The sequence below is a fragment of the Idiotropiscis lumnitzeri genome, chromosome 1 (assembly GCF_059441095.1).
Source record: "Idiotropiscis lumnitzeri isolate Australia: NSW breed Sydney's pygmy pipehorse chromosome 1, RoL_Ilum_1.0, whole genome shotgun sequence".
NCBI classification, from domain to species: Eukaryota; Metazoa; Chordata; class Actinopteri; order Syngnathiformes; family Syngnathidae; genus Idiotropiscis; species Idiotropiscis lumnitzeri.
Genome location: NC_142391.1, coordinates 30,206,171 through 30,226,984, shown reverse-complemented (window position 1 = coordinate 30,226,984; position 20,814 = coordinate 30,206,171). Strand labels below are relative to the sequence as shown.

Here is a 20,814-nt window from a genome sequence, read left to right as displayed (position 1 = left end):
TATGCTTTAGATTTAAAAAATAATAATAATTCCGCGGCGGTTGAAATGGTTCAGAGTACAACTTTCTCTGCTTTTTTTCCTGTTTAGTAGCCCAAAAATTTATAATAATGCTCTGCGCAGCCCAAGATCTACAAGCTGCTTCTTGCTGTTCAGTCAGTTTGACATTTGTTTTGCTGATACAATTTTTGGGAGGGGGGAGCTATATATATATATATTAAAAAAAAAAAAAAAGAAACAACAACTAAAGACCAATTATATTTGCAAAAGTCTTTATAAGCTCAGTGCCATCGGTGAATGGGAACAAAAACCCAGAGTAATAAAACACCAAACCTTGCGAACAGCAGAACCATGAAAACTGTTTTTCTGACCAGTGTTTTAAAGTGCAACCCATTTCCCCACACCAGCTCCATGAAGCGTGAACTTGGTCATCTGCCTGTTGGTAATGCTGGGAAGTCTTCTGGGTTGTCAGGGTCAGGCGCCGCTTCACCCACCTGCGATCAAGCAGTATGGCATTAGCCACCGGTTGACTAAGGCAAACTGATGTTTGTTGACAAAGCGAGGAAGGACAGCATCAATGCTTACCTTCTCCAATGTGGGTTTGGGTCTCTCTGGCGGGCTGGACAGACCACCGCGAGCACCCCTGCCTCTACCCCCGCGAGATGGGCGTCCCAGACTACCAAAATTGATGTCCAGCAGCGAGGTGATGTCATTCACAGACCGGCGCAGGAAATTACTTTCGTCGTCCATTTCTCCTACATGCTCCTTGAGATGCTGAAGATCAAATTGTAAATGACCAAAAAACGCCCACCGATCAGGGTTTAAATCCTGGCTTTTATCAAGCTGGTTATTACAGTCCAGATGAATGGATTTACAATGGTTGTAGTAGACTAAAGTATTTAGGCGTCCTTTGAGCAGCAGATGTCATCCATCTTAAATGAGAGTACGCCTATAACCCAAAATTCTATTATAAGTGTAAGAGGACCTTTTAGTTGATCTGTTCCATCAATTGCAGATGTGCATGGGCCATAACTATTTTAACATTGAGAGATGGGACGTTTTATATCATTTTATCGAGTTAAGCAAAGTTTACTGGGGCAGTTGCAAACTAGGATTACTTGGCCATTTAGTGTCTGTCTGAATGTTTGCATACTCACATCTGCATGTTTCGACTCGTGGATGACTTTGGCCTTTGATGGAATCGTGTTGTCTGCTTTGCGGATATTGAACTCCATCTTTGGACGACTGACCTCCTGCAAGGCCTTCCATTCATCAAGAGTCATCTCCATAGCAACATGAACCACCATTTCTCCATCCTCAGGCATTGCACTAGTGGAGGGGGGGGGGGCATTTTACAGCAACTTTTATACAGGCAGAAAAACCGATGAACAAAACATAACTAAAATATTGACATTGTCGATATGTCGGGCCCATCATATTTGTATGTGGTACTCACATGTTCTGGTTCTCTTCCACTGGTGCTTGAGCCTCAGCAGAATGTGTCTGAGCGTCAGGCGCCACATCCATTAACTCGCTTCAAAAACAAAAATAACCCTTTAACTCATCAAATTTGACAATATGACAGTGTTGTGGATGGACAGATAGACGCACACCTGGCAGGTTCTTCCACGCAACCCCAATTCCAGGGACCTCGGCCGCCCCTCTTCTCATCAGGTGAGATGCCACTATAGTCGGGGGCAACAATGAAAGAACTCTTAAAAATCTCCCCAAGTGTGTTGAGGGAAGGGGGTATGCAAGTACTTACGTTCCATTGTGTCGGTCATATCCTCTTTTGCCCCTGGGGACAAAATTATCAGAGTTCCTTGTATATCCTCCTCTTCCTCCTCTCCCACCCCTGCCTCCCCCTCGGCTCCTCGGCTCAATATCCTGATTGTTGGAAGGCCTTTGAAAGAATTAGGTCTCGTTACTTTACAATAGTGCAGTGATTACAGTTCAGTTGTATTTAAGGTTTACGTTAAATATATGACATTTCTTTGTAATTAATATTTTGGAAAAACCCGCATAACACTGAAGCACAGAAAAGTGACGTGCTAAGTGATTACTAAGAATTACTTTGTACAGCAGTTTAAAATATAAATATATTAATCAATTTAGGAATAAAACCTGTTTTTGATGAACGTGTATACCTAGTGTATTTTAATGTTGATTGTGGTAGTACATGGAGCGCCAAGTATTTTATTTTTGTAAGTGGTATTTGGTGTGAAAGGTTGCACACAATTACATAATGACTCCTAACAAATCTAAAGATTTGGAAACTTACTTGGGGACAGAGAATTCTTGTGGGTACACAGCTGGGTTGGCCCTACGTTCCCCGTGAACTGCCATCTTCGAGCCTCTTTTTGTCGCTGCTCTGCCATCCTCTCCAGCACCGGCTGGCTGCTTGCAAACTAGAAAGAGAATGTGATTCATTACACCAACCAAATAATGGCTTCCAATCACGAGACAACTTCCATCTCTTGTTGACATGACAAATCATAAAATTGCCTTGACCAACAAACTCAGTCCAATTAACATGAGAAAATCTACAATGTAAATACTTTCCACTGGGAGATGCGGACTAAACATGGTGAAAAATTAAAAGAAATCGCTCCTCCCCCCAAAAACAACATTGCTTAGAAAACCAAGAATAACAGAACACAATTTTGAAGTTGTATCACCCACATTGGATGGGTTGCTTGCTCCTTTTAGTGGTCTTTAACGGATGCGTGTTATAAACGATAGCAACTAGCAGGATAAGGTTGGGCTGATTGATATAGTTCCACCTTGCTCAAAAATTCATTCTGACGACAAAGGTGTTACGTAAACAGAACACACCATTGCTTGATGGAAGAGTATTTGGCCTAGCTCACTAGCATCTTCACCAAGCAGGCACTCTTGTATCCTGCAAGAGTAGCCAATTAATTATTACAGTTAAGCAGCAGTTTAGAATTTGTCTTTATTTGTGCTGCTTTATTCACTCCACACTCACTCGTCCACATGACAACCTTCCGGTTTGCATCCGTGTGACCAATAAGATGTGATTATTCATGATGACGCATTATAGGATCTTGCATAGATGAAAATTAGATTTGTTTTGTTTCCTGCCACTGACAATTTCTGAATATCACTTTCAGGTTACATTTCTTTTAGCAAGACCATTATGACACAATGTAATAATACAAAAGCCAATACAAGGTAATGTACTGATTTTAACTGAACTATTTAGAATGTTTTGTAATACTCCGGCAAGTGGTCAAGAACAGGCACAGCCGGCACAAAACAAACGCCTTATTACCACATTCATACACCAGCTGCTGATGGCCTCACACACACAGAGTCACTCAACGGACTAAAAGTCACCAGCCACCTCTATCCTCGCATTTGCTGATGCCTATTTTACTCATCAGATCTGGCAACACGTACATTATTATATAAGCCAAACACGAGGGCTCGGTAGGGCCCGATTCAATTCAGTTCAATTTTTGATTCAGTTCAGGATTTCTTGCAGTTCCAATGTTCCTATGGAGTGCAGAAAATCCAAACTATACACTGCAGGACATTTGGAGAAGCATATTAAAAACAGTTGTCACAACCAACAATGCCAATTCAAAAAAAAAAAAAAAACTTCCACTTTCCCCATGTGCAACCACCTCCAGCGACTACTCGTAGATAAATAGCTTTAAATAATTGATGCAAATACACTAGAAACCAAAGATGGACATTTTACCCTATGCATTTTAAATTACTGCTTTCAACGTTTTTTTATTGAATTATTGACATTTTACATTACACTCTATGTTGAGCACTTTGCTGCAGCTGTTGTGAAATATGCTATACAAATAAAGACGTATAGTATTTTTCCCAGTCCGTCCTGCGTCTTCCGTCCGCGACCTGGACGCCCTTCTCTCCTTACACATAATAATCATAATAATAATAATAATAAAAGAATTTTTTTACAACTAAAAAACTTCCTCACCATCAGACTTTGTCCTCCATTTTATCCTCGCATTTGACCTGTTCGCAAGAAACCACTCACAACTAAAATAGTTACATTTCTCTTTGGTTTCAGAGGCAAAACTGATTTGTACTACTTTCTGTTACATGCCAAAGTCTAATTTGAAACCATATATAAATGATCATCGAGCAACTTCTTTTAAGTGTCCGTTTACAGCAGATTGCTCGTTTGGGTTGAATGAGACCAGATTCGGGTGGTGTTCAGAGCAGAGTAGACCAATTTTGATGGGATATAGACCAGGCCACCACAAAATGCTGAAAATTTTAAATATTTGCCTCATTTTAAACAGAAAGCTGCAATGTAGTTTTTAACATAACTATAGTACATGGACTACTTAATTGTTTAATGGATCGATTTTAGCATGTTTAATAGATTTGAGTTGAAGAATTAAAAGGTAACCCTGACATCCTTTCATTTCTCAAAGTTTGGACACCTCTGATATAGGAGCTTGTTTGGACTATCAAAACAACATTGGCCTTAAAAGCCTGCCAGTATTCACCGGGAGCATCTGACAAAGCAGACTTTCAGTCTAGAAATGAGTTCGTTCTGTGGCACAATATGCACATGGCATTGTTTCATGTACCTGCAACAGGTTCTGGAAGCGTCGTTTTCATGATGGGCATACGTCTGTCCCGCTGAGATTCCTTCTGGCCAGGTTTCTTCTGCTTGGCCTTTTTTTCATCCTCCTCCTTTTTCTTCTTCCTCTTTCTTTCCTGCTCCCTCTCCACCTCGCTTATTAAGTCCAGCGGGTCTCTGTCGTCGTCGGGAAGATTCCCGAACCTGTTGGCCACAGCGCAACCGTAGGCGTCCGGCAGCATTTTAATCTGGAGGGGAAGAGAGGAGAAAAACCTTTGGGATTCACGTCGTAAAAGCCTTATTATTAACGTAGTTTTTACGAACCACCGTTTTCCTCTTTCAACAAAACACCAGCAAACGGTCAAGTCTCCAACAGCGCGACAAGTTCCATCCACTTTTATAAATGTTTTGCACGTGTGTTCGGAAACAGCCACGCCCCCTGACAAATAGCTGTGGCATAGATTTGGGGATGACGTCACTGGTTAAATGCAGCTCTCATGCTGCATTCATGGAGTTTGGAAATTGGAATTTTCCGGGACCCCGATTTAATCCACGGTCTTCAATCTGACGTCACTCGACGATGGGCGTGAATGTCAAACATAATTCCCAGGTTTATTAACATTTATTTATTTATATTGCGATGGCTGGCAACCAGTTCAGGGTGTACCCCACCTACTGCCAAAGACAGCTGGGATAGGCTCCAGCACGACCCCGACCCTCGTGGGGAGAAGCGGCTTGGTTAATGAGTGGATATTGTTACATTCATTTGCCTAGACTGCATAAAGATATATCGCTACATTGATTTATATCGATGAGGAGATTATGAAGGAAGGGTTGCTGCAGGTCAAAATGCGTTTTAAAGAAGCAGAACAAAGATAATATATAAGAATCATCTTGAGGTCAGAACATGGGCATTCCAAGCGTACATACAACTACCCACTTTCCATGCATTCATTCTGAGAATGTTGAGGGATTTGAACTCCCACAAATGTCGTTGTGACTCAAAAGGATGTTTTGTGTTTGTAAGTCAAAGAAAATAATCAAAAGAAGGAAACTGAATTATTAATTCTTTCTGTCCCAACATTTAATCATTCATAATAATTAATTCTATTCATTAAACCTTTATATATCCAGGTAAAGCAAGCAAGTAAATTCTCATTTGTATTGCCGACATAAAATCACTTAGAACAGCGATAGCCAACTAGCAGCCTTAATAAAAAATTACAAAAAAAAACAACTAATTCTTCAAAAACACTGATAAATATTCAATATGTTTTCCCCCAAGAAACTGGAGAAATGTGTGGGTGGGGGGGTGAATATTTAAAAAAGATGGGGGGGCGGATCTGTGAAAATGCGAACCCGTAGGTGCAGAACTGCAAATAAAAAGGGATCGACTGCAGTTTTAAGTTGTATTATCACGAGTCACCACTAGATGGCGGCCACGTCGCAGTTGCGCTTAGACGGCCCAAAACTACAGCATGAGTAGGCCTAATATTATTTTGCAGATTTTGTGCTATCGTTGAATGATCATTTTAAAGCAAGAGAGCATTTCGCACTGGGGGAAAAAATCTTAGTATCTGGGTGTTTTCTTGTTTGCTTCAAACCCAGTATTATTGGGTTAGAATACTGGCTCTTTTATACATGTATCATCAAAACTGATTATATTAAGAGCATGTATTTTGTCAATATAATCCGGTTCGGAAGTGCGTGGTCCTGTATACACTCAGGTGGCACTGATGAAAAACTGTATCCCCTTCAGCGTTTTACTAGATCATGACCTTCTAAGCATCAGATCAGAGTCGTTATGGACAGAAAGTGATATCAACTTAAACTGCTTTTATTTTGCTTTGTTTTTTGTTTGTCACAGTGCCTCCTTTGTTCTGGGTGTTTCCGGTTTAAAATGATTACGTAACTGGCGGGGCCAACGTTTTGTGGGTATGCCTTTAAATTGACACCAAAACGTAATAACAGCAATGGAGTCGCGTACGCGGGAAAATGGCACCATCTGCTCATCTGCGCTGTAAAATGAACCGCCATTCATTCTCATTGGATACACTCTGGGCGCGCGTGTGGTGGCATCCGCTTCCTTGGCCAATCAGGGTGGTCGAGCGCGAGCGCGCGCACCCACTGTTCAAACCTGATTGGATAAAACGGTCTCAACCAATCACAACAACTGAGCGCCATGACTTCCTGTATACTGGCCTGCCATTCGCTTAGTGGTCAAGTTGGCTCGTCCTATTGGTCGCATATGTCACACGGGAGGGTTTCGATGTCGCTGATTGGTGTGTTTACTGCTCGGGCGCGATTTTGCAACGCAGTGTAATCACTTGTGTGGGCGCTTACCGCTCAGACTGGACTTGCAGTACCAGAACCGACTCAAGCTGTTTTTTTTAAACTTTTGTGGATGGACAGTAGCTGAGGACGGAGTTATTTTTTCTGCCTATTGGAAATGAAGGACGTATTTAGCCCGGATTAACACGGTGCGCCGTTTTTTGGGGGAATAAATTTAACTACTGAGGAGGGGGATAGAAAAGCCGTCCGTATTTTCTTCCATTTCCGATAGTTTTGACATTCAAACAATGACCGACAACAAGCAACCTCACGTTATCTTCTGCAACGACTCGCCCAAGAGGGTCCTAGTGTCCGTCATCAAGACCACCCCAATAAAGCCCCAGAAGGTCGAGGCCATGACGCCCGCGAGCCCAGGATTCAGCGACTTCATGGTGTACCCGTGGAAATGGGGGGAGAACGCCCACAATGTGACACTCAGCCCGGGCTCGCTGAGCGGGGCTTCGTCTCCAGGCGGGACAATCGGAGACGCGGACGCGGCGTCTTCACCCGACCAGAAGGTATGACAAAGTATTTTCAAACAGTCGTAAATGGCATAAATGCTGTGAACATAAAGTAGTAACGGGAATATGATTTTAATACGATAGAAAACTTAGTTTGTATTTTGAGTTAAAAAAAAATAAATGAAAGAAACGCCCCTGCATTAGGGTGTGCCTCAGAAGATTTAAACCCCTTCCTGGTTTGTGGAGCAGCTGCTCGTATCTATGACGTTTCGCCTGGCGCCAAAAAATTTAACCGGAAGTGAGTGTTGTTGGACCTCTCGCGAGATCGTTAGCACGTGAGCAAAAACATAAAAGACCAAACGCTGGGGACTTTGGTGTATAACTCTTTTATGATTACTTTCCTGTTTGTTGTGCTCGTTTATGTTTCAATTAGGTCGTTATGATGGGATGTGCCGTTTTTTGCACTTTGCATCTTTGCCAGATCACCCTTGGAAAAAGAGACATTTATATTCGGGTTAGATTAAGCTTCTGATGGTTAAGGTTTTGATTTATTTTTGCATTCGATTAGCTGCAATAACAAACATTATTTATTTGATACCGCCCTGACCTTGCCAATCATAGATAGGCATTAACATATTTTGCCATCTTTTTTTGATAGAGCTCTTTTATTGGTTCTCCATTAGTTTATGTATGTTGTGTTTGAAATTGTAAGATGTTGATGAGTATTTGTTGTCATGGGCAGGATGGCATCCGCAGAGGGCGCCCTAGAGCCGAGACCGTCCGGGAGCTGATCAACGAGGGGGAGACGTCCTCCAGCCGTATCCGCTGCAACATCTGCAATCGGGTGTTCCCTAGGGAAAAGTCTCTCCAAGCCCATAAAAGAACACACACAGGTGAGTCGAGATAGCCATAATGCATGCGTAAAGCACATTTGTAATGCATTTATATGCATGGGTGCGTAGCATAAGTATCTATTCCACAACAACTCAAAGCCCTATGCTTTTCCCCTCCAGGTGAGCGACCGTATTTGTGCGACTACCCTAACTGCACCAAGGCGTTCGTCCAAAGTGGTCAGCTGAAGACCCATCAGCGTCTGCACACTGGGGAAAAACCCTTTGTATGCTCGGAGAAAGGTACCATTTTTGTTGAAACCATAGTTATAAGTCCATCTTGAGTTTACAAAGCATGAGTGTAGCACACTGTGATGACATGGAACTTTCTGGGTGCTTTCCCAGTGGCTGACAGCGTGCTCAGTCATTCCAACCAGTGTTTTGATGAGATACTAACTACAGTTAACATAATGGAAAAACACGACAGTGAATTTCATTACGCAGAACATGCCAAACAACACCCTCAAAGTGCAATGATTAAAACAGACTATCGTCATACATTAAATTAAAAACAAGATAGACTTTAAAGACTTGTAGGCTTGTACCTGCAATGCCTCTTGATGTGGCTTCATCGGTTGTTTCCGGCAGGGTGAATATGCTTGAATTGCAGTGTTACATATTTTGAAGTTCCTGAAATGATTAACAATTTACCGCATGAGTAAATAGGTATTGGCGTAAAGCTGTTTCCTTATCCAATCGACACCACAAAAAATGTTTCTATTTTAATACTGTCTGTTTTGCATGTAAATTTGTAAGTGACTACAACTCAAACAGCTGGAAAAGTTTAAATGCAATTGTTGTACGTTTGGTATGAATACAACTGAATTGTACTTAACAGATGTAGCGGTTAAAAAAAATAGATAAATTAAGCAGTATGCACAGTTTGAACATTTACATCAGTGGTTCTTAATGTCCCACTAGAGGAGTGTACGTAATACATTGAGATTCGCTGCACTAAACAATCAAATTTAACTGGACCATTGCTACCTCACATCAACTTTGTTTCGTCAACAGAGTGTGGCAACCGATTCACGCACGCCAACCGTCACTGCCCAAAGCATCCATTCTCCCGCCTGAGGAGGGAGGAGCCAAAGGAGGGCACCGGCAAGGCGCAGTCTGTGGACAACAAGGCAGTGGCAGAGTGGCTGGCGAAGTAAGGACAACTTTCACTTGACAAATGATGCCTGTGAGTTGGTTTTCGCGCACTACACATTAAGGGATTCAATTGCTGGTGGTCCCTCGCAGGTACTGGCAGACCCGAGAGCAGCGTGCCCCTACCACCACCACCTCCACCACTAAGGCAAAGGCGCAGGGCAAAGCCAGAGCGCAGGATCAGGAGCAGCGAGACCCCATGGAGTTCCTCCTGTCTGATGAGGAGAATGACGAAGAAGAGGAGATGGGAGAGGAGGAAAAAGGCAGCCAGGGAGGAGCAGCCAAGCGCCGCCTCCAGGAGCAGCGGGAGCGTCTCCATGGTGCTTTGGCGCTCATTGAGCTGGCCAACAATCTGTCTGCCTGAGCACCTCCCCGCTCTCCGGATTACTTCTGTCCAGCCCCAGTCGGCCTTCCTTCCTTTGTAGTGTGCTGTAGCTAGACCACCATCAAGTCCAGATCTACTAGTTTCTTCTTGACTTTCAAGAATTGACCTGAGATTAGTGTTCACAACTTCACGCACACTATCTGTCCCCCTCGTCCCCAGGAAGGCACAAGCTAAAGCACCTTATTCAGCTTCCATTTATCCCTTTAGGCTGCTATTGTAGATGTAATTATATGAAGAATGTCGCTCTTCTTGTCTGCCTTTTAAAGGCAATCAAAGAGTACTTGTGTTTTTAAATTGTTTTCTTTTGCACTTTGATATTAATAAGTTTTTAAGGTAAGTTTTTCAAGCGAGTGACTGTAAATATGGTTTAGAGTTTTGCAAACAGGGTGTACGCCTCACAAATCAGACGGCCGCGGCCTCTCGTGGTGTCAGATGATGGGCAGGGTTTTTTTTTTGGGGAGTAGGGCGGGCCGTGAAAACGATAGGTGATCATTGCAAGCCTAATCCACTTTTCACAGCGTCGTTACCTCTCACCGCATCAGATCTGTGTCACAACCCATGCACTTAAAACTGTTTTCCACCAAGCAGTGTTGTACTGTGGATTATTCTTTTCGTCTATTTGGCAGGTTTAAGACTTGTTTAGTTGTGTTGAGTCACTTAAAACCCAAATCTGGCTAGTTTATCCACTGCCGGTGGAAGCATGCAACCCAGCTGTCATCTACCATATTTCATTTTTTTCTGTGGTATTTTTTTGGTTCCTTCACATTCTGTCAAGTCATAAAATGAAAGAAGAAACTGTTGATCAATCAATGGACAGTTGTGAGTAGTCTGCCATTCCGCCCCTGCTTGTTAGAAATCAAATTTCACTCTGAGGTACCACAGGCAGTGGTGCGGTACAGAATGGGTAGTGCTTGAACATGTTGTATTGACCAAGGTTTACTTTTCCATACTGAACTGCTTGGTGGAAACTAAGGTCAGGATTTTATATTTTACTTTTGTCATCTTTTATATTAAAAGGTAGCAAATTCGTTTCTAAGAGCCTCATTGAGTTTCCGCTCAAATGATTCAACTCAGAAATCCAGATTTTGCCTTTTGGGGATGTTTTGGTCAGTATTTAAAAGAAAAATAAAGCACTTGTGTTTTAAAATAAATGTGGATTATGCTTGCAATGCCTAGGATAACGTTGGGGAAATTGGCTTCTATGTGTCTCAAATAGATTTTTTTTAATAGTGCTTGCTGGGTTTTATGTTTGTCTTTTAAGCTACACTACATAAAAAACACTGTATCAAGCTGCCTAATAACCCTACTTGAGGTTTTTTTAATTGTGTATATTCAGAAGGAAACCTGCAACCAAACTTTTTAAAACAATTCTTATTGGATTCGGAAACGTCCTGCAATGCGAAACTGGAAGATTGTTGTTGATATTCAAGTCACCAAATCTTTATTTTACCCGATCATAGTCTGTTCTGGAGCATTTCTAACCTGTAGTTGTTTTGTGTGTGTGGTTTGACAAAATGATGGCATTTAATATATACTATACAGATTGTTAGAATAATATTGATTATGCACAACTTACATTGGACGTGGAATTCTAGCAGCAGTTCTCTCCTTATGTAAACATACTCCTGACAGTTCTGTATAGAGTGATTCTTGCTTGTTAGAAGTTTATATGATAACAATTACAGAAAGCATGGGCTTCTCCTAACAAGCTGTACACTCTTATAGCATTGTTGGTTTTCAATAAATATTCACGCATCCTGACACGGCCATTGTGTGTGTGTGTTAGTTTTTGTTTTTGTGCTGTATTTTCATAAATACACTTAACTCCAGTATGGAGCGAAACGGCGCCACCGAGTGGTGGATAATGTAATAACCGTTCTCAGTTCTGATCTGCTGGCTGTGCTGCAATGTGTAATTTGGTGATGCCTCTATGGTCTTTCCCGCTGTTTTGTTTTTTTCCGATAAATGCTAATACTAGTACACACGTCCACCAGACAGACTGCAAATGAGAAACCACAGCAGGCATTTTTGGCCATTTAGTTAGATATTTATTTATTCTGTTGGTTGAGTCTTTAATTTACTGTATGGAAAAGACCAACATGACTTTAGGTATGAAATGGGATCTCAATGAATGCTTCAGGGTTAAGTAAGTGTTAAGTAATTGAAATGCGCTGTATTAATAAACCCGCCTTGCCTTTGATGAACGCTCATGAAAATTCAGTAGATTAAATACAATTTAATAGATGCCAAGCCCATACATGAGTCGGTCTAGTTTAACGCCATGCAAAATATGTTTAATAACGGCATCATGTGTTCTCATACATGGCTTTATATTTAATTCCAATAGAAATGGTAAATCTCAGCAAATGTTGCTGGCTTCAGAATTTGCCCAAGAGAACACGTGATCTTTACCCACGTAGACGCCGATAAAAGCTTCTGCCACACTCTGTGATGAGGAGAAATTATTTTCAATGGTGTGAATGTTGAACATGTGGAAAATAATGATATTTTTAAAAAGCGAATTATCGTTCACCTGCTCATTACGAAACAACAGATGCATGATAAGCTTATATTGTGCTCGTTAAATAGTAACGTACGTCATCAATGGATTCTTGCCTTTGAATTTGCCACGACTGTGGTGGTGAGTGCAGAATTGGAACGCCTGCACTAGACGATGTAATACATCAGAAAAAAAACTGACACAAAGTTTAGGAATACACTCAGAATACTATGAATTATCATGGAAGCAGAATAGAAACATAAATTATATGAACATGTAAAAGAGATGGAATTTCAGAAGTCAGGACTTCTTCCAACCTCTCTCTAAATATGAAAAACAGGGGTTAAGTGATGAAGTCTCTTGTTTTCTTGTTCTTTTCATCTTCAAAATAAACATTAAAATCATATCTATGCCAGGATAAAGTGGAGTTTGACCCAAAATTTAAAAAAGTCCATTAAGGAGAAACAACAAAACAGCTACAACCAAGGCCGACTGGACAGAGCAAATATGTTACGCCGCTCTCCTGAACACAATCATGGACGCAACACAACATTGTGGAGCTTTGACATTTCTACTCCGAGGTCATCTTCTCTTGCAACGTGGTAAAGTCAACATATTGGAGACTGCAGAATGTATCTTCTTCAATAAGCACTGTTGTTTTGGTTAGCAATTTTCCATGAGGAAAAAATTTAATTGTCTTAACTGGAAGACACACCAAGTGTCTAGTTTGGACACACATTGTTTCAAGAGATGGATACGATTTGAGGAAATATAGAATGATCTTGTTTACTTATTGGGTGGTATTTACTTGTACATAATAAACAATCAAACATTACACACTGTAATAGAAGCTGTTAGTCAAAAATGAATGGCTGACAATATTTTGCTTGGTGTAAACCCAACTGGCAGCGCTTAACAAGTCATTGAGCAAGATGAATGAATATGTAACCTTCCACACTGAATGCTAGGTCCAAACATTAATGCCACATTTTTTCACTTGAAAAACATGCTTTCAGACTCAGTTTATCAATTTACCTTGTGACGATCACAGCACAGAGGACAGTGTACGTTAGTCTTCTGGGAAACCTCATTCGAAAAAATAATTGATAAAAATAAGGGATAATTCAACAGTTATATTTCTTTGCCATGCAGTCAGATTACAAAGGATTTGGTCCATATGTCGTCTAGTACCTTCAAGGTCGATCACGTTACTGCAGTTCATGTCAAGTACCCTGAGTATTTTCTTGTCTGTCTTCTTATAGGGTCAATTCGACCCTTTATATAAGAATGGAACCAATTATTGTTGTATAAATCATGACTTCTCGTACAGGTGGCACGATTGGTAAGCACTGTGGCCTCACAGCGCAGAGGTGCTGGCTTCGATTCTGGCTCCGGTCTGCCTGTGTAGAATTTGCCTGTTCTCCCTGTGACTTCATATTAAAAGTGAGCCATATACATAAATTGTTAATAGGAAAGTACTAAATGACACATATTATATTCCGTGTAGTAATATTCACTACAGTATGGGTGACTTTATTTGCAGGTAAAGTGATTCCAGCAAAAAGTATTACAGGCGTGATTTTGGCATCATAAAAAGAAAAATATGGCTCGTCATTTTTTTACCCGACCCAAAAGTGCTGCAAGCCCCAGGCTATATTAGCAGGAGCAGTCATGAACAGGAATGTACCGAAACCATAATTGTATTCATTGACTATGAGAAGTCAGCAATGATATTATGCGTGGTGAATGGAAGCAAAATGTGCGTACGTAAATAAAGCCACATTGAGATGTTCACACTCCTGCTCGATGTGCTTTTCCCAGCCTCATCTCCATCATCTTCCGAAACCTGTTCAGCTCTTTCTCCATGCTGGGATGCGCACAAATGGGCTTTTTCCAGGCACCTGCAAATATGCTGTGGAGTCACGAAGAAAGAAATGAATCTTTGTATTAGAATATATCGTAAACACACTTTGACAGGCAGTGATTGGACAAGCAGAGGATTAGCCGCATGCTATGCTCTACTAAGAAGAATTACTCATCTTGTTACTCTGGGACATTCGTGGAGCTCAATAAGTTTTGTCCCTAAGCCCAGTGGATATCTACAACATACACTACTCTCCTCTACTACTGGACTATAATGGATTTTTTTTTTTAAAGTGATGTTGAACGTGTGGTGGAGCTTACACGAGAGCGTCAATGTTACAGGCTCCTCTGCTGTCCTGCATGTACCATGTTTGGACTTTGATGAGTACTGCCTTGGGGATGGTCTTTCTGGTTTTCACGCAGCATTTACTGATGCCACCTATAATTGGAGAACAAAAAGGCTGCATTGAGTGAAATGGCTAAATCCGTTAAGATGCGCTGGATTTCTGTTGAAAATGTATGATAGATTTACAAATCGAGATGGAGTCGACATTTCATTGCTCCACTATCATCAATCACCTTTGTCAAAGAGAATAGTGGACTAATTTTGGGCACTAATGAGAGCAATGGAAGAGCTGTATCAAAAAGTCTGACCTTACAGAGATAATAATGATAACTTTTTAATGACACTGTCAGAAAGCTATTCTTTTTTTTATGTAATGATAATAATTAGTATTGGAATTATGCCGTGTTAAAACACTGCATTGAATTGTCTCTCCATTTATGCCAGTAAGTCGCAATATCACATAAAATGATAATTTAACAATTTGACTCAAATAAATACCATTCAGCCATTTTCTTCCTCTATAATGCACGATCAAAAACATTCGTCAGCTATTTATTTATTTGATTAAGTTTTACTCTCAAGTCAGCATGTTGGCAGAGTGGTTAGTACATTGCCTCACGGTTCTGAGGCTGGGGCCAAGGTTATTAAAGTTCATGAAAACTAATGAAAAAACTAAAACTAACTCGTTAACAAATTAAGTCAAAATTAATATCCTTTTAAAAAATGAAAACTCACAGAAACTACATTTTACATTTACAAAAAAAAACGAAAAAAAAATCTATAATTATAGAGAATTTGTCCTTTCTTTTTTTTAAATTTATTTTACTGGCAATTAGCATCATATATGAAAGTAAAAACAACAAAAAAAAGGACAGACTCTAGGTATTGATGTCAAGCTGTAAAAGAAGCAGTTGAGTATTGCAGTTTACTTTATTACACAATGCTTGGTGAGCTTTTAAAAAAATAGGGTAATAAACAATAAAAATCTTTCACTTGACAAATACTCCATATATTGAAAAAAAAAAATAGAACAAATTCTATAAAGTAAGGAAAGAAGAATGCAAGTTTGCGTAGAATCATCAAAATCAGTATCAAATACCTTTTCAGAAATAATACACTCTTAGCCATTAATTAACCTCACAATTAGGTTGTTGAATTATGATGACGCAATGAGTAAACTGCACATTTCTTCATCATAATGCATTTAAAAGTTGCATTTAATTTTTTTTTTTCTATTTAGAGTTTCGATTACCTTCAGTAGAGTCGATGGCCAAAGCAACGAGGCACAAAGTCACCACAATAACTTTCAGGTGCATGATGGCAGAAAACATGGTGAAGAAAATGTGATCTTCCACTCTTTATACATTCAGATTGCTTGAGTACCTGCCCACGTAGAGCGACGGGTGAACAACACAACACTCAAACAGGCTCTGACAGGTTGCAGCTTCATTGATGAATAAACCCCACATCAACAGCATTCTTATAAATTGGGAGGTAGGCTTCACTCATATGAAACGATACGCAGGCTTTATCAAAAATCTTGCCAAAAATAACGGTGAAGTGGTCAGAAGGTATTACGTAGCATGTAGGCTTTCAAATATATCTTCATTATTGTGCTTGTGGTGTAAAACTGAACAATGTCCAACTCACCCGTGAGCTGAGGCGGCAATACTCATACTCTGTACTTGGAGAAGTACAGTTACTTGTGTAAAAATAAACAGGTAGAAGTGCTGATTTAAGTCCTGTACTTAAATGAAAGATTAAAAAAACTGGGGCAATTAAGAGATAAGAGAACGAGAAAAATGAGCCCACCCCCCCCCAAAAAAAAAACTGTAAAATTTGGACACTCGCTCAAGACAAGTTTGAGGGCAGAGTGCAGACTTTAAATTCAAATTTTATATTGGTAGTTTGACCGCATAAAGAGTAGAAAATTAGAGACATGTTTTCGGATGTAAAGAGTCAGAAAATAAATATCCAAGTAAACTATGGATATTTTGACTACTGTTTGGTGTGTACCAAGACTCAAATCCTCTTGTTGCGCAAAACCGACTGATCCAGACCAGTTGAGGCCCAGGTACAGCACAACTGCCTTTGAAACATCATTGTGCAAGGATGTTGGACTAGGCACAAATAAACTTCCCGCTGGCAATAAAGTCTTGGAACATTTACCAGCTGCCAGTCAGCCGCATATAAAGCCAGCAATGTGAATCAGTGTGCTACGAATGGCTCTGACTCAACAATTTAACTGACAAAATCCAACAGGCGCCTCATTGTAATCAAGCTGGAACTGACACAAAACACACTTTAATCTGTGGAACATGCTGAAACACATCCGCTCTGAGACGTTCATTATTCAAATCATTTAGAAGGACTAGAATTGTGATAAAAAAAAAAATTCCATTCATCTGTCCCCTTTTTGATTGCGCTGCTCGTTCTTGTCGTGGTTTTTGTAGGTGAGCAGGAGCTTTTTTTCCCAACTGACTTTGGGTGAGACAAATACAGCACACACTCCTTTTATATATATATATATATATTCAATAGTTCTTTTATTCCATTTTCACTCAACAGTCACATGTCACATACACAAACCGCTCAAGCATTGTAGTCCGGCTTTATAGGGCATCAAACAGCGATGACTTTTTGTACTCATTATTTAAACCTGAAAGCTGAGGTGCACTGGGGGTAAAGTTAGTTTACAATATGAGTATCGGTATGTACATTAATGAAGACTGTGGCGCTTATTAAATGTCCATCATTCATTTCAAAGTGTTGCAAGAGGGGAGTTAAGTTTTTTTTCAACCCACAAGGCGTTCGTTTGACAAAACATTATTTGATTTGGATGCGACTCAAGTCACTGATTCCCAATCACACTTCATCCAGTGGGCTCAAAATGATTTATTTACTTCAAATAATGTCTATCTATGGCAGTGGCAAATCGTAACAAGCCGAACAATTCAATTCCCTGACACAACGTCATTATTTCACTTCTTTTTTACTTTTTTGTTTGGCAGTGCATTGTGAGATGTTCTATTTGTAAATTCTGCGCCTTGGCTCAATAAAGGTTGGGGACACATGGCCTTAATGGAGTGTAGGTTGCAGGTTTGGAGTCTCAAAGGCATTTAAGTGAGTTGCTGTGAGGACAAATGTTTTAGTACTCAGTCTGTCCCCTGGTGGCTACATGGAGAAGGCGCAGAAGCAGCTCTGCAGGTGAGCTTCCTGCAGAGGTTTCGGCTGGATTCTCCACCTCCACCTCCCCCAGGCAGGAAGAGTCCACTGCGCAGCTCTCTGCAAAACAAACAAAAAACAAATGGAGTAGTTCTTCTAAACACCAACCGTGCATACAAACACTCATTATTTTTACCAGAATTACAGCAGAGTCCCGAAGCAGCGCAGAGGCCTCCCTCGAGTCCACAGGGTCGCCCCCCGGCCTGGCAGGGGGTCAGCAGGTAATTCTCCTCCATGCAGTGAGTTGTTTCCGGGGAGCCCAAAAGGCAGCCAAAGCCGTCCACGCAGCAGATGTTGGGGCCGTAGCAGCGGCCTCTTTCCCCGGGGCCACATGACATGCACTGCAAGGCACAAAAAGGGCACAATAAACGTTTTTCACATTCTTTTACAAATGTTAGCTTTAAAGAGCTGCTGAGAACAAGAGTGGGGTAATTTCATTGATGTCATTTCAAAGTTAAAGTCAAGTCGAAAATGTTCTTTCCAATAATTTGTTTTAGGCGCCACTAATCTAAACACGGCCTTCTGATTAATATTGCCTTTGATGAATTTGAATCAAAGTGCAAAATCCACCCGTTTTTAGGCATCTCAGCAGGTGACCATTTTGCATTTTGTTGTTGACTGAAAATGACATCACAGTTGCTCTCAGGTAACAGCCAATCACAGCTCTCCTGTATTGTGAGTTTGGTCAAGTGATGTTCACGGGTGAGCCTTTTTTCAATTCTGTACATTTTCAAGATTTCCTGATAAGACACTGGAATTTTACAACTAATATTCAGCAAGGAAACAAATATTAAATAAAAAAAAAATATAAAAACATATTAATTTTATGATAGAACTTGTGTTTCAGCCATCAATATTAATAAGTGCAGCCCATGATTGCATTAAGAGAATGTTAGTGTAAGCAAACGTTATTTATCATCTTTCATGAAATATTCAGAGATGTGATGAATGTTTTGATCAATATTTCACTAAATCCTTTCAGTAGTCATCGAGCAACAGACATGAACTTGAAATCACTCTCCTGTAAATGAACCAAAATGGAGTTAGCCCACGCTTGTTCTCAGTGGTGCAGGTCTTTTATTTCTTCAATTGAATTATTCTATCTTTTATTAGGAACATATTTGAATTCACATTCTCTTATCAGTAAGTGTTCATAACCCTGTCAATGAGTGAAGAAAAATGTATGACCAAACATTTGGAAATTGTTGATATTTATTAAATTGTCATTAGTTAATTCAAGCAGTTTAATATTTTTTTTATTATTATACTGTTATTACAAGTTTCAGTACATGTGTATATATATATATATATATATATATATATGAACCATCTATTAACAAAAAAAGAGACCATAGTAATAATGTAGCTATGCACACCGAATATATGTCTTTTTAAATTTAGTTTAGTTTAATTAGTCATGTCATTTTTTAAAAAAATTTACTTAAATATTTCATTTCATATATTCAATAAATTCAATACATTACAAACACCACATATATGCATATAATAAAAAAAACAAGTTTTTGTGTTCTTATAATTAAGTTTGGTTATCTATAAAGGCTTTTTTTCAAAAGCTTTTGATTTTTGGGTATTTTCGGAATTTATTAATTTAATCATTTACAAAAGTCATAGAAAGACAAAATATGAAAAATTGTTAAGCACTCCAATATTTTAGAATTTTTACGAACAGTATGAGAAAAGGTAAAAAAATAAATAAATTAAAAAAAAAAAAAAAAATCTAATTTCCCACCTTTCTGAGTGCTGTCTCGGCCAAGGCTCGCTTTCCTCCCCGGGGGCAGTTCTGAATGTAGCAGGCGGAGGAAAGTGCGATGGAGAGGGCGATGAGTCCCAGGACGCACCGGGGGAGCATGGAGGAGCGAGCCATTGCTGAGCTTTGCTGAGCTTTTACTTGCTGCGGGATGCCTCACCGCTCGCTTCCTCGCTTTTAAGCACTTGATTGACACTTGTCCGTGACGTCACGGGCGCGCCAGAGAGGTCGCGGCGGATGTGTTTGCGCATCACTTATCCGCACCAACGGCAACAAATGTTTTTGTCTGTATTCAAAAACCGACAATAATCATGCAGCTGGCAAAGGATAAACTGTCAAAACAAAAAGGCAAACCTTTCACACTGTTGATCAAGAATTGGTCAGGTATTATTGAGCACTTCGTGATCACGCAGTCCAATCAACAACTAAAAATACTTTTGTCACAACCTATAGGTCACTCTTATTACCCCCTGATGCCTTCTTTTCAGGACTATTAATGATCCAAACAAAATTTGCATTTTAAATCCACCTGTGTTGCATGTGCTGCATTGTAGCACACCAATTTGGGGTTGTCTTGCTTATTAGCAGTTAAGTGCGTTTATTTAAACCAAGACTCATGTAGAAGTGGCAGAAGTGTTCTGTACTTAAGTAGAAGTACAGTTACTAAAAAATGTTTTGCTAAAGATAGAGATACTGATTCAACCTTCCTCAAAACGAAAAAAAAGTAGAATACGGATTGCAATTAGATTAATAAAATTCACTCCGTATACAATACAAGTTTTGGTAACGTGGCACAATGGAATGAAAACCTCGATCATTAAGTTTCCTCTTTTATTAATTTTCTTGGGGCAGCAGGAGTGGTGGGTAAATGTGTGTGTGTGTGTGTTGTTCCCATAGCAATGCTTATGTTAAAAAAAAGGAATATATATATATATATAAAAATGTAACTTATCTGGGGAAAAATAGAGCAACGTATTTATGCTTTGTTACTTGCCACCACTGGAGTCCTGTAATATTTGTTGCAGATTTGAACACCATGGAGCAACACACGTAGACAGATAATTTTAAAACATTTAAGATGCATGTATTCTTTATCCTCTGCAAAGAACAACTATGACAGCAGCTTACTTGGAGCTGAGAGCATCTGCATGTGCTGTATGTTATTGCGGCATGTCTGTCTTAGAAGCAGTGCAATGCCCATTGAACTGAAGCAAAAAGTGTGACTGTTTTTATTTCCTTACATTTAGTTTGATCACGGTCCGTCAGTTCTGTACGTCCATATGGAGTTGAATATCAGAGAGAGAT

The 20,814-nt window shown here is 39.9% G+C and overlaps 4 protein-coding genes across 4 annotated transcripts; 1 reads left to right on the top strand and 3 right to left on the bottom strand.

The window, feature by feature from the left end:
- Window positions 1-252: 252 nt before the first annotated feature.
- Window positions 253-5,032, bottom strand: LOC148344207 (intracellular hyaluronan-binding protein 4-like). Its single transcript, XM_088306079.1, has 9 exons — window positions 4,913-5,032; window positions 4,596-4,836; window positions 2,279-2,405; window positions 1,763-1,900; window positions 1,611-1,682; window positions 1,454-1,531; window positions 1,155-1,326; window positions 583-771; window positions 253-491 (listed from the first exon to the last, which is right to left on the bottom strand). The coding sequence occupies exons 2-9, from the start codon at window positions 4,828-4,830 to the stop codon at window positions 426-428; spliced, it is 1,077 nt and encodes a 358-aa protein (XP_088162205.1). The 5' UTR covers window positions 4,831-4,836; window positions 4,913-5,032; the 3' UTR covers window positions 253-425.
- A 1,857-nt stretch (window positions 5,033-6,889) lies between these two features.
- znf367 (zinc finger protein 367) lies at window positions 6,890-11,576 on the top strand. Its single transcript, XM_088294717.1, has 5 exons — window positions 6,890-7,437; window positions 8,123-8,273; window positions 8,394-8,513; window positions 9,285-9,423; window positions 9,516-11,576. Exons 1-5 carry the CDS (start codon window positions 7,168-7,170, stop codon window positions 9,784-9,786), a joined length of 951 nt encoding a protein of 316 aa, XP_088150843.1. The 5' UTR covers window positions 6,890-7,167; the 3' UTR covers window positions 9,787-11,576.
- Window positions 11,577-13,815: 2,239 nt separating this feature from the next.
- Window positions 13,816-15,847, bottom strand: ccl27a (chemokine (C-C motif) ligand 27a). The gene is made up of 3 exons (XM_088307549.1): window positions 15,769-15,847; window positions 14,492-14,609; window positions 13,816-14,219 (listed from the first exon to the last, which is right to left on the bottom strand). Exons 1-3 carry the CDS (start codon window positions 15,845-15,847, stop codon window positions 14,099-14,101), a joined length of 318 nt encoding a protein of 105 aa, XP_088163675.1. The 3' UTR covers window positions 13,816-14,098.
- A 1,181-nt stretch (window positions 15,848-17,028) lies between these two features.
- Window positions 17,029-19,656, bottom strand: avp (arginine vasopressin). Its single transcript, XM_088305437.1, has 3 exons — window positions 19,492-19,656; window positions 17,878-18,082; window positions 17,029-17,801 (listed from the first exon to the last, which is right to left on the bottom strand). The coding sequence occupies exons 1-3, from the start codon at window positions 19,624-19,626 to the stop codon at window positions 17,665-17,667; spliced, it is 477 nt and encodes a 158-aa protein (XP_088161563.1). The 5' UTR covers window positions 19,627-19,656; the 3' UTR covers window positions 17,029-17,664.
- Between the last annotated feature and the right edge of the window lie 1,158 nt (window positions 19,657-20,814).